Here is a 14,077-nt window from a genome sequence, read left to right on the forward strand (position 1 = left end):
CTTGCCTACATGTCATGCAGGTCATTCTTACACTGATTGCCATTTTACTTGCTTTTTAATAATATAGAAATAAATAGCACGCAGACAGCAAAAAGTATTGATTAGATCAAGTGTGTATATAAAGGACAAAATTATTAACTAATCACCAAAATAGTACATTGATCAAATGTTAAATAGAGTATATATAAAATGTTACTGGACATCATATCACATATTGTAATTAATTAATTATTCAATTAAAAAGCCTCTGTAAGATTTTATATATATATATATATATGTATGTATGTATGTACATACACATGTATGTATGTACATACACATGTATGTATATACATATATATATATTTCAATTAAAAAGCCTCTGTAAGATTATATATATATTTAGTGATTACTTAAGTCATCTCCAATATGGATTTTCTCAAAAGTTTTCATAATTTTTTGCTAATTTAGAAGAGAAAAGAGAATAAATAGATAATTTGAGCTTTTCTGCCGTGTTCGGTATTTTGTCAAGAAAAAAAAAGAAAAGAAAAGAAAAGAAGCCTATGTAGGGCGCCTAGCAAAGCGCGTGCATTTCACTTGCTCGAATACGTGCATTAGAGTGGTTGCCAATTGACTCATATAGAATTTTGATTATCAAAATTCTCTCTCTCTATATATATTAGGGGGGGGGGGGCATGGACCCAACAAAATATTTAAAAAAAAAAAAAAACTTGCTAAAAATTCAAAGAGTTGATCAAGTAATACTACATGGACTCTCATTTTCTACTCTATTTTTTACTCCATACTATGTCTCATATTTTGATTGATTAATAAAATGGGGTAGGACATAGTTTTTTAATATTCATTCATTTTCCTTCATCTAATAAATATCAAATATTTTGTGAGAGTTATACTCTATAGAGTAAAACTACTATTTTTCAAATTAAAAACCATTGGTTTGCTCTTATAAACAAGTCAACTCTACGTGATAATGAGTTAATCACCTTTTCATAATGCTCATGAATTTACTGATCTTATCACTAGTTAAAAAAAATTAATCAACTCAATACTTAGATACAAAAAAGACAATTAAAATACACAATCTCGTAATATAATATTTAATGAATCATGACGTGACATACATGTCAAAGAATAATTTTACTGGAGGTAAATAAAAAACTTTTTCATTTTATTATTAGTTTTTAAGTAGAGGATAATAGTTCTGCATCCGGCGGCACACCCAATAATTAACCCTACAAACGTGTATATAATCACATCAATTAGAGTAAACATGTTTTGATCACAAAAGTGAACTCTCTATCTTTCTAGGAGAAACCTCGACCCACCCATAAAGTTGAAGGCCGGGATCATCATCATCAACAAAGAAATGGGAAAATTCAAGAAGATTTGTGTGTTCTGTGGGAGTAATCCAGGCAACAGGAAAATCTTCAGTGCTGCTGCTCTTCATCTTGGAAGAGAACTGGTTAACATCTATCTATCCCCCACCCCACCTCCAACCTCTATTTCTGTGATTAATTTTTATCAAATATATACAAAATCTTTATATATATGTATGTATGTATGTAATTACATATTTATTATATTATTATAGGTGGAGAGGAAAATCGATCTGATCTATGGAGGGGGAAGTATTGGTCTTATGGGTTTGGTTTCTCAGACTGTTCGTGATGGTGGCTGTAATGTTACTGGGTATAGTAACACATACAAACTTCAATTTCTCATACTTATCACTGTTTTACTTATTTATTTTACTAATCTTTAAAAGGGATTTACACAAAGAATAAATGAAAATTATTAATAGAGTCATTTATATTTATTTTTGTTTTTTCATGTTGCATATATATAATCTTCAGAGTTATCCCAAGAGCTCTTGTTCCGGTAGAGGTATCAATTTCATTCATTATCCTTGTTTACACAAGTGCATATATACATACATGTATGTATGTATATGCACCCTCTAATTTTAATTTAGACAAAAAAATGTTTTCTTGGGCTGAGGTCAGTAAAATGACAAGTCCATCAATTGGTGATTAAGGAATTTTTCGGTGGAGGTCGGTGTGAAAGACCAAATTCAGTGGCCTTTTTCTAGAAAATGTGATGACAGTTTATAAGATAATAAAATTAAGTCTTCGCTAAAAGCTGTAACTTTCCGAAAATGTTTAATATTGCTAATATATAGTATAATAGAACAGATATCGGGACATGCGGTGGGAGAAGTATTAATAGTGTCTGATATGCACGAAAGGAAGGCTGAGATGGCTCGCCGAGCTGACGCTTTTGTCGCGCTTCCTGGTAACCAAACCCTAATAAACAACCTTAACATACATGAAATTATTATTGGACAATTTATAAACTGTGTTTTTAATTTGATGAATATAATGAATGAACCAACCAATTTTACATAAGCAGCAAATTATATGTATATATATATATATATATATATATATATATATAAAGAACCTTACTTAAATTAGCTTGTAATTAAATATGATTTGGTGTTGGATTGAAGGAGGATATGGAACTATGGAAGAGATGCTGGAGATGATAACATGGTCTCAGCTTGGTATTCATGACAAACCAGTAAGACCTTCTGCTAGTTAGCTATCTACTTTAATTTCTAATTATATTTTAATTTATTCCGATACAATTTGCTTGTTCAGTTTGTGTATAAATTGAAGTATGCATTTTATTTCAACTAAAAATTTAACATATGATTAAAGTATGTGTTTTGTGTATATATTTATAATTTTGGAATATTTTATGTTCTACATATATATGAAATGATATGATATGATATGATAGGATAGGGTATATGATCTCTTTGGCAATTATAAGGATAGGGCCTAGCTAGGTAGAGAGATTGTGGGGGAAAATTAAATCTAGAAAATCTTTCTTTTTTTATTTTTTATTTTTTATAAAAAATCTTTTCAAGAATATAACAAGGAAACATTATATTTTTGTGATTGCTAAAGAATGGAAATAAAATGTTCCAAATTTAGATGGTTGAATCTGCATAAATAATTTTCAAATACTTTTCCTCTAAAAAAAAATTCAAATGCTTTATTATATTCCACTGTTAAGCGAGTAATCATTTACGTACACCAAACTTCAAGGAATTGATCAAATACTTAATTCCACAATTAAGAGAGTAACTTTCTATTATGTGGCATTCTACGATGAGTAAATAAAATTTACATAATAATCATACATATAACAAATAATTAAATTAAAAACAATAATAACCCAGTATTAAATGATTTTTTAAACAAAATGTAGCATTATTGTTAATCTTTTACCAATTATAGTCCAAGCCTTATTTCTATTTGTACATGCCATACTGAGAAAACTCTCAACTATGATTTTTTTTTTTTTTTTTTTTGAGAACATCTCAACTATGATTTTTAATTTTGAAAGTTTTTATGTTGTGTTGAAAGAAATAGAAGGTGAGGTGACAGATAAAAGAGAAAATTCATGTTTTTTTTACAAAAAAAAATATAATTTTTGAGTTAAAAAGAACAAAAGATTACAACGTATGCATGCATGTGGGAGGCACGTGCAGTGCCCATCGAATGCATGAAATTAAAGACACTTCCACTAGGCGCTTCAGACTGGTTGTCAATTAATGTGATCACTCTCCCTTATTTTATATATATATATATATATCTTAAATCACTAAAGATATGGCCAATATTCTCATTAGAGTCACATGCTCTCCTAATCTGCGTTGATCATATCTTGGCTAGTGGCTACACACCAATTCAAATCCGGAATTATTTTTCTTAACAATAATGTAATACCTGTTTTTTGTGGGAACAAAATCTTTCTAAAATGGATGATATCATCACTAATTTTAACTCCATATTAGTTATACAATAATGTATTAATTAATATATACTTATATACATAAAATGCCTAAATAAAATTAAGTCTTTTGTTGTCATTGCTTAATTATTATTTGGGGAAGAGCAAACAGATCCCTCAAATTAGGTGTAAGTTGTAAATAAAAAATGTATTAAAGCTTAATCAAATTCCAATATTCAACTTGTGATGTTGACTTTTAACGAATCATGAGGCTTTTGTCACTCTTTTTTTTCCTCTTTTATTTGTTTAAATTTTTTAATTTGGTAATTAATTAAAAGTCTAAGCAAGTCCTTTTTGATACTCTAAACGAATAACGAAGCAAACGGGGTTAAGTTGATATTAACAATTCATTTCACTTAATTAAGTAACATAAATTCAATTTTTATTGACAACTACGTACATAAAATGCACACACATATTACATATATCTATACATTCTCTTAGTTACTTTTTTATTTTTTTTAAACTTCTACTAATATTATAATACTTTAATTCATATAGAGAAGAAGTAGAGTACAGCTTTTATTCTTTTCTTTTTCTTCCACTAATAAAATCTGAACATGTAATTTGAACTTTATAATCTAGTGATATAAGTGTATAATTTTTTTTTTGTAAACGGTCACATGTTCAAATCTTCATGTATATGCAATAATAATAATAATAATAATAATAATATTCCTTTGTTATTGTATTGAGTCGAAATCTATCTCCCAAAATCTAATTTTTTAAAGCACAACAAGAAATGGCTAAATGTAATTATGATAAAGTTTGGCCGAATAGTATTCTATACAATTGCTATATCATGGAACAATGTCACTTTGCACTGTGGACCATTGTCTAAAAATTATGTGTCTGTAACTAATATATTATGTATTTTCAGTTAATAAATTATGTGTTTATAAATAAATTAAAAGCACATAATATGTTAACTGCATATATATAACATGTTAAATGCATATTATGTTTGTGCAGTTAACTTGTTATGTGCATGTGCATGTAGTTATCATGTTTTGTGTCTTCAATTTATTTACATTCACCTAAAAGTCTAAGCTGATAGCTGGATTGCACACTTATGTTTATATATGATATGCTCAACAAGCAAAATTTAAATTATTTGAATTAAACCATGAATCTCGAAAAGGATTTTATATACTTAATTTTAAGAATGGTCCATTGACTATTGATATTTATCAATTTTACCATTCGACTTTCAATTGGGCCATAAATAGTTCCTTGACTATTGATCTTTACCAATTTCTGTCCTCGGTTTTCAATTTGATCAAAAATGTTTCATTGACTATTAATTTTGTTTTAAATTTGGTCATTTAGTTAAATATCAATTTAGAAAACATTAAATTTAAGAATAATAATGTAAAAAAATTGGCTTATTGAGATGAACAAATTAAGTTCGTAAATTTAATACATTGAGTTCATCATTAGTCGAATGCGAAAAACTAAAATTTTTACATTATTACCCTTAAATTTAATGTTTATTAAATTGATATTTAACTAGAGAATCAAATTTGAAACAAAATTAATAGTCAAAGGACCATTTATGATTAAAATGAAAATTGGTAAATGTCAATAGTCAATGGACTATATATGGTACAATTGAAAATCAGAGAAAGTTTGATAAATGTCAATAGTTAAGGGGTCATTCCTAGAATTAACTCGGATTTCATATTAGGGATGAATTTCATTGAAATTCAAGTAAAATATTTCAAAGTTATAGTATATATGAGTTATAATTTGATTAAAATATTGAACGAAATACCATCGGTTATTCCTCAATAATGTGAATTTGGTAAATAGACGTTTCTTATGAAATATTTTCCTTAAACAGGTTGGACTTCTAAACATCGACGGATATTATGATTGCTTACTGGGATTATTCGACAAGGGTGTAGAAGAAGGTTTTATTAAGCCATCAGCAAGAAACATTGTGATATCAGCAACCAATGCTGGAGAACTCCTACACAAGATGGAGGTAATAACTTAATCACAACTTCATGGTTTTACACAATATTAGGGTGTGCTTCGTTCAAACATGAAAATCGGAATCAGGATGAGAATAGAATAATTGGTAATTGGAATGAGTTTTTATGAAAGAATTTTGCATGTTTGGTAGTAAAGTGAATTTGACATTGATATTTGGTTATGTATGACCCTATAATCGATATAAAGGTTTTAAAAATACAAAACAAAAAATCAATGCAATTTATCGTAAGAGTGGCGATGAAGTGATCGAGTAGGCAATGCAATGAGAAAGTCAATGATGTGAGGAGAGACGAGTGATGAGGTGACGAAATAATGAGACGATGAAATAAGGAGGGATAATGTTGAATTAATGGAATGATGCCTTATTTAAATTAGATAATGAGTTTTGTAATTATAAGGTAATCAAATCATATACCTATGTTTTAAAAGTTGTCGACCAAACCATATATATGACTTTCATTCTCATTCCTTATGTCTAACCCATGAACCAAACACACCTTTAGTGAATAATCTTCCGCCACAAGCCAAGTCCTGAAAACTTTAGCAAATTATACTATGGATTATAGTCCACATTGTATTATAGACTACTGATAAATGTTCATTTTAGTATACTAAATGTTCATATTTAGGTAGTATACTGATCAGTAAATTAAAATTAAATCTTAAAAAATGAACATTGAATTCAAAATAAACTTCTATATGAGTACATGGTCTACCTTGAATGCAGATCATAACATATGATATAATGATTGTGAAACTCCCAACATGAGATCAAGGGGTCGATTTTCTATATAAAATAATCTTGAGTAGAGTGATTTATTAGTTCATATGTATAGAGAGTGCATAGTATATCTATTTATTTAAGGGTGTTATGATACTTCATTGTTAATTGTAGAGTCAATAATTTTCCAAACTAAAAACTGATAAGATTTGATGGAGCCTACTGCTGCAGACACTTACCTAAGGTGTGGAAAGTTTGGTAAAAGTTCGATCAATCAACCAAATTAAAGAATTTTGGTTAATCATTTTTTAAGTAAAATAGTTTAATTTGATTAATGGTTAAAGGTTTTATAAAATTTTAGTTAATGGACTTAATTCTATTTGAAAATATTGATTGGCTATTATAGTATTATTTATACTTAAACTTTTTAAATTTGTGCTTGTATATGCGTTGTTATTGTATTGTTTTTGTATATTATTATTATTATTATTATTATTATTATTATTATGGCAACAACTTGTGTGAGACCATCTCACCGTGAGTTGGGTCAGGTCGGGTCAATGTTAAAATGTTATACTTATACACACAAATGTCATACTTATATGCTCAAATGTAATACTAATCAGGAATAAAATTTTTGTTACCTATAATGGTAAATATAATACTTTTAAGGGAAAATGTAATACTTTTACATTTCAATTTTAAAGTATTATATTTTTCCTTGGGTAACATTACTTTTGATGGAAAATATAATACTTTTATATCAAAATGCAAAATTATTACTATACATTTTTCTTCAAAAGTATTACATTTTTCCTTATAAGTGACAAAAATTTTATTTCTAATTAGTATTACATTTGAGCATAAGTATGACATTTGCATGTTGATTCAACCTAACCGACTCGTCTCACGAATAAGAATCCATGAGACGGATCCACACAAGTGTGACCCTATTATTATTATAGGTATTGATGTAATTGGTAATGTTAATTTTTATTTATAATTTTAAGAATTGCTAAAAAAAATGTCAGTTAATCGGTTAACTGCAAAAAATTTAGGTTCAATTAATTCGGTAATAAAAAGCTTTAAAATTTATGATTAATTCGGTTCGGTTAATTGAACACCCTTACACTTACCACATTTCTATGTTGTGCAATGCAGGAGTATGAACCATTTCAGGATCAAGTAGCATCATCAGGGAGCTGGAATGCAGATAGTCCTGGAAGTAGAGAATGTAGCTAATGGCTAGCTAGCTTCATGTGTTTTTTTTTTAAATTTATTTTTGCACTGTGTATGAAATTCTTCTTGATTCACAACAACATTAAAATGCAGTTGAAAGGGACACAACACACACACACAAAGAAGTACTTCATTCTCTGAAGGGAAAAATTTACTATTCTCATCATAAACTCTTCCAAAGCCGAAGAAAGAATAAAACGCGATGCAATCTAGCATGGCTTGGAACTGTATTATAGCATAGGTTTCTCATGTGTCAATGAAGTTTGGGGAACTGCAACAAGTTACAGAACAAAAGAGCAAATGAAGATGAGAGGAAACAGATAACCGCATTTCATACACATCCAGGTGGTATAAGAAAACTGAATATATTGTACAAATATGTCATGACAGAAGGGGGGGGGGGGGGANACAATCAATATGATCGATGGAAAAACCACGCTAATAACAACCCTGATAAATTCTAGTTTCCACGCTAATAACAACCCTGATAAATTCTAAAATTGGATACGCCAAAAAGCATGCTAAATGGTATATATATGAACTCACAAATGATACGCAGCCTGCCTAGCTAGCATGTGTTGATCCCATCCTTGCAATCTTTGGTTAAGTTGTAAAACGTCTCCACCTTTGTCTTGGCTCTGTAAAGAACCTCGGTGTCTACTTCAACCCTCATGTATCCGTCAAATTCAACGGGGCGTCCACCGTTCAGCTGGGTTGTTTCGTTGTACCATTCGCTCGTATTGCTCCACAAATACTGGTAATCGTCGAGCAAGTGAAGCTTGTAGTGAGGTCTCAATTTATCAAAGTAATTATAGAACGGTTCATTTGTGGCGATATACAGATTCCTTCCAGGCACAACCATTTTTTGAATCTTTTCAACGAGCGCATCTGGCGATGTATCAGCATCCAAATGGGGCCATAACTCCTTATTCTCGGCTTTCTGTCCTCGAACAACATGAGCAGCGTCAAAGTCCCAATCCATACTCCCGCTAATTGCAGTAACTATGTTCATCAATCGTTTAGATTTCCACAACGCATGCCACGGTCTATGGATGTACTTTGCCGAGGGGCCTTCACAGACTCTATACCAATAGTTTTCAGGCTCGGGGGCATCAAATTGTCTCCATATTATTGTGCTCTTGTCTTTCCTGAGCTGCATTGGTGTGACTTTATAGCCAGCAACCTTTCTTACGGGGATTTTCTTCTTGTGCGTCTTGTCCCATTTCCCCCAATCCGTGAGGAAATCTACTTGATCAACAATCGACGCCTCTTCTTTCAAGTGCTCAAAATCGAAGTAGAACCTGAAGTCTTTCCCTTCCTCGTCCTTGTGACTCTGAGTGTAAGTAGACGCTAAACAGATGCTCAGATCCATCACAAATGTCCGATTCAAGTACTGAGCCTCACCCAGAGCGCACAGAAAGCTCCAGAGAAATTGATTCATTCCTTTACAACGATCACCGCCACGAGAATAGTACAAGTATTTCCCATTTCTAAAAGCTAAACCCGATGCTAGCACGGGGATCGTATCGTTGATCTCCTCATCCCGAACTGGCGGAGCGATTTTTGCTTTCGGGCCAGGTCTAGCGGTATTATTAGCTTGAACCCTGGGAGGACGAGCATTTGCCCCCGAATGCCATCGCCCAGCGTAAGTCACTTTATAACTACAATTGCTGGAATATCCAATCCTAAACCTCCGGAAATCCCTATACTTCCTCCACGACTTCTCTCTCTTGTTCCTATACCTCCAGGCAACATCACATTCATTGGGGCGAGATCCATTAACTGGAGCCTGGTAATCCAAGAACACAAGGGACTTAAACCTCTTGAAATTAAACCTCTCAATGGTGAACATGACTCTAGGATCCGAGCAATTGATCGAATCCCCATCTGCACAATTCGATTTTAAAGTCGCATTCGGGAGCTTCCCTTCGGATTTCTCAATTGTATCCTCTGTGATTGGAACAATGGTAAACGCAGGGGAAGGGGCACTTGCAGTGTCAATGAGATCCTCACCGGTTTTCAGGACAGAATTGTCGGTCTTAAACGTGGCATTTCCGACCTCGGTGAAAACCCTAGTCAGGGCTCTAGCAGATTCCCAGGGATCAGGGGGTTGGTATGTAACCGCAATCATAGTTAAGATAAGCACAGAGAACACAAACACTGAGAAACACACATTGCTTATCTGCTTTATTATGTTTTGCCCAATTGGATCAGTTATTGAATTCTGTTCTCTCATTGCAACAAAACCCTACGCCCTAACCACAGTTCAAATCCAAACCATTCACAACACAGATAACACAAACTTTCCAAATTGAAGATTTTGAAGCTAAAGGGTTCACTCACCTCTGATCTGTTTACTCCATAGACAGCTTTAATCAATGAAAAACTGGATCTTGAAGTTCGACAATGCCTCAAACTTCAAGGGCGGGCTAGCTTTAATCTTCTTTTGATTTGAAGGAAACACTGGATCTTGTAGTTGCGACTGTGAATAATGACTGAATCTAAATTAAAGAATTGAGTTTATGCACTCTCTCCAACAGTTTTTGGAAGAAGAATTGGGGTGCGAAGAAAGCTTGGATCTTGAAAATGGTTTCCAGAATTTGGCTACTATAGCGCTTAAGGACTGTATGACTGTATGACTGTATGTATGTATCATGCATTGATTAGATTTGAAGGAAGGCGAAGCTATAGAATATGGAGGAAAATAGAGACAGATCTGGGAATGTTTTGGTTTAATTTCAGAATTTATGAGAGTTTTGGGGGCTAATTATCAATTTGTGTTTTGCTTCAGTTGGTACTGTGTAGTTATCAATAGGTAGTGTGTATCAATTGTGAGTTGGTGTATACACTTCAATCAGCGTCACAAAGTGGAATCCCACCGACATCGTTAAACTGAAGTTGGTTTTGTAGTCACCGAACCAAAGAAACATGAATATGTTGACGTCGAGGTTATGCCTTGCTTTCTTTTCTCAATGATTTTTGTCTAACGTAATTTTTTTTTTCTTAATTTTGCTATCTTTAGTTCTAAACTTCCAAATTGACTACTATACTCTTTCAACTTTCAAATTATTATCATCCGTGATATAAATTTACCACATATGATCCTTCAACTTTCAAAATTTAACCATCTTTAGTCCTCCATAAGCGGTAATTTAGACCACATATGGTAACAATTTGAAAATCGAAAGACCACGGTGATCAATTTAAAAGTTTAAGACTAAATGTGGTTAAATCACTATTCTCGAAAGATCCCATATAACAATAACTCTTTTTTTTTTTTTTTTTTTTAGTTAATGTCATTTGTCGTTATCCGTGTATAGTGTTTTTTCCACATTTAATCCTAGTTAACCAACAGTGATCCTTCAACTTTTAAATTTTTACCAGTTGTGATCCTACGGAAGAAATGTGAAAGTTTAGGAAAAATTTAAAATTTAATAATTGAAGGACCACAAGTAATTAACTTGAAAGTTTAGGACAAAATGTGACAAAATAACTATACTCAGAAGACTCCAGATGATATTAATTACTTCTTTTTTTTTTTAAATATTCTTTATGTAACTTAATTGTAGGCCTAATTTAGATGAGTTCATACTCTCAAATTCTACTCCCTTACTTTTACTCTCTGATGTGACAAACAATGAAAAGTTATTTTATCATATGCGTCAACAGAAAAATGCCTACATCAAGAACTTGTAAGGAGTAAAAGTTTGGAGTAAAAAATATGAGTCCATCAAGTATTTTTCGGAAAATTATTGTGTGGCCAAGACCATGATCTACACAGTGATGTACTTATGTTTAGATCATAACAAAATGTACATTTTTAATATACTAAAAGTATATTATTCGTGTACTGAATGTACATTATACAAAATAATATATTTTTCCTTAATATAATGCACATTTAATATACTTAAAATACATTATTTGTGTATTAAATATATATTATTTGATAATATGGTCCATACTACAACTGTGTGGATCATTGTCCATATAATAAAAATTGGTATTTTTCAATTTAGATATGACAATTCACATCCGTATGAATAACTGCGCCTTAGATAGGTAAAGTTTTGAAATTTAACATTGTTGTTATCGTTACACTTATTCCGTATGCTTCATTCTCTATTATTACCATTTCTTATGGGTCACTTTCAAATTATAAAATAAAAATATTTTTAAAAATACCCAACTTAGGTATAAAGTGATGATCATATTAGTTCTTTCATATATTCTTAAATGAAACTGTAATAGAATTAAAATGATACTTTGTTATTGTTATAATGAAACTAATACGTATAAAAAATGAAATTAAAAAACATAGTAATATTGTCAAAAGAAACTGAAGTGTAAGTAGAATGATGCATACTTTATGATCCAAACTGTTCTGTAAAATTTGCTTACATTTCTGCATAAACCAAGCGCGATACTAAAATTATTGAGAGAAATGAGCAGCAAACGATTTTAAGGATGAGTTTAGATGGCGGGTGGGGGATGGTAATACAATAAGGGTTTGGGACGATTCGTGGTTACCTGACAATGTTTATCCTTTCATTACGAGTCCTTGCTATGATCATCTCCATAATATCATTGTTAATTCTCTTATGAACATAGAGTTGAATGCTTATGATGCTGATATTTTGAGTGATTTGTTTTGTGATCGAGATAAATCCTTGATTATGAAAATTCCTATTTCTTTATATATATAAATGCCTTGATGATATTTTTACTTTTGGAGTGATGAATTAAATGGGATTTATTCTATCAAGACTGCTTACAGATTATTTATGGGTGAGTGTAGACCTAATGGGTGAAAAGGTTGGACTAGCATGTGGGATTTAATGATACCTCCTAATATCAAATGCTTCTTTTGGAATTTGTGTTCTTTTACCCTCCCTACGAAAGATTCGTTACAGATACGCCATGTGCCTTGTGACGGTTAATGTGTTCTATGTGGCAGGTTGGATGAAACTGACTATCATGTTTTTGTTGTGTCTTTGCCAAAATGGTGTGGACTACCTATGGTATGCCTTGGAGTTGTACAAATAGTGATGATTTAATTGATTGGCTAAAGCAACAATTTCATACAGTTTCAAAGGTGGAACTTACTCACTTTGCCACGATTTGTTGAGGCATTTGGGAGGCTCGAAACAAAAAGGTCTGGAAGCATATTGATACACATCCTAGAGAGGTAGTGAAATTGTCTTTGGCTTACCCCAGAGATTGGAAATTCATTCGAAAACATGAAGTGAGTTAAATAAAAAGGCAAGAGCTGGTACTGTTAAGCGGAAGAAACCAATTCTAAGGAAGTATAAATTGAATGTGGATGCATCTATCCAGATGGATTCAAATCTTATGGGTATTGGTTGGATTCTGCGTGATCATCAAGGGAATCTTGTGGCGGCTAATTCCATTTTGAGAGTTGGGGCTTTGTAGCCTAGGGAAGTAGAAGCAGTTGTTGTTCATGAAGCTTTAAGCTAGCTTAAGACAAATCATTGGGATGGGATTATTTGTGGAAATAGATGCTCAACTTTTGATTACCAACCTCAACAATTCTAATCTTTCTCCCTTTGGTTTACTTTTAGGATGTGTTTGGAAGCCCGGAAAATGATTTCCGAAAATCATTTTCCATGCTTTGGGTGTTTGACAAGCACTGGAAAACTCAGTCAACGGAAGTCATTTGACTGGAAAAATAAGCCTCATTTGGCGGAAAATGACTTCCGCCAAATTTGGGGGGAAGTCATTTTTCGTCGTAGACAACACACACACACACATCACCGTTTCCGACGGAAACCATGGTATGGTTTCCGCCGGAAACCAAGTACTGTGCTCTGGTTCCTCGCCGGAAACCAGAGCAGTGCTCTGGTTCCTCGCTGCGGAAACCAGAGCAGGAATCCGCATGGTTTCCGACGAAAACCAGATTTGGTTTCCGCCGGAAACGGAGGGGGTTTAAATTTTTATTATTATTATTATTATTATTATTATTATTATTATTATAAATTATTATAAATTATAAATTATAAATTATAAATATTATTTTTAATATTATTATAAATATTTTGATATTTTAAATAAAATATATAATTATACATTTCTACCCATTTTTCGGAAAATGAACCAAACACACAAAGACAGTTTTCCAGAATGCATCCAAACACTGGAAATGAAACAATTTTTCGAAAAATGACTCATTTTCCAGAAAACATTTTTCAGAAATCATTTTCTTACTTTCCAAACACACCCTTAAAAGACATCCAGTCC

At 31.8% G+C, this 14,077-nt stretch overlaps 2 protein-coding genes across 2 annotated transcripts; one reads left to right on the forward strand and one right to left on the reverse strand.

Moving 5' to 3' along the window:
* The first annotated feature begins 1,297 nt into the window (after window positions 1-1,297).
* Window positions 1,298-7,985, forward strand: LOC116016542 (probable cytokinin riboside 5'-monophosphate phosphoribohydrolase LOGL1). The gene is made up of 7 exons (XM_031256858.1): window positions 1,298-1,462; window positions 1,592-1,689; window positions 1,854-1,884; window positions 2,193-2,292; window positions 2,510-2,580; window positions 5,705-5,848; window positions 7,742-7,985. The coding sequence occupies exons 1-7, from the start codon at window positions 1,367-1,369 to the stop codon at window positions 7,820-7,822; spliced, it is 621 nt and encodes a 206-aa protein (XP_031112718.1). The 5' UTR covers window positions 1,298-1,366; the 3' UTR covers window positions 7,823-7,985.
* Window positions 7,986-8,011: 26 nt separating this feature from the next.
* LOC116016541 lies at window positions 8,012-10,649 on the reverse strand. Its single transcript, XM_031256857.1, has 2 exons — window positions 10,163-10,649; window positions 8,012-10,074 (listed from the first exon to the last, which is right to left on the reverse strand). Exon 2 carries the CDS (start codon window positions 10,053-10,055, stop codon window positions 8,388-8,390), a length of 1,668 nt encoding a protein of 555 aa, XP_031112717.1. The 5' UTR covers window positions 10,056-10,074; window positions 10,163-10,649; the 3' UTR covers window positions 8,012-8,387.
* Window positions 10,650-14,077: the final 3,428 nt, after the last annotated feature.

This window comes from Ipomoea triloba, chromosome 4 (genome assembly GCF_003576645.1).
Source record: "Ipomoea triloba cultivar NCNSP0323 chromosome 4, ASM357664v1".
NCBI classification, from domain to species: domain Eukaryota; kingdom Viridiplantae; phylum Streptophyta; class Magnoliopsida; order Solanales; family Convolvulaceae; genus Ipomoea; species Ipomoea triloba.

Excerpts from the sequence above, each read along its gene's own strand:
- LOC116016541 (XM_031256857.1), bottom strand. The coding sequence starts at position 10,055 with ATGAGAGAACAGAATTCAATAACTGATCCAATTGGGCAAAACATAATA.
- LOC116016542 (XM_031256858.1), top strand. The coding sequence starts at position 1,367 with ATGGGAAAATTCAAGAAGATTTGTGTGTTCTGTGGGAGTAATCCAGGC. Across the intron at positions 1,690-1,853 it reads GGTGGCTGTAATGTTACTGG|AGTTATCCCAAGAGCTCTTG; the intron begins GTATAGTAACAC and ends TATAATCTTCAG. Across the intron at positions 5,849-7,741 it reads AACTCCTACACAAGATGGAG|GAGTATGAACCATTTCAGGA; the intron begins GTAATAACTTAA and ends TGTGCAATGCAG.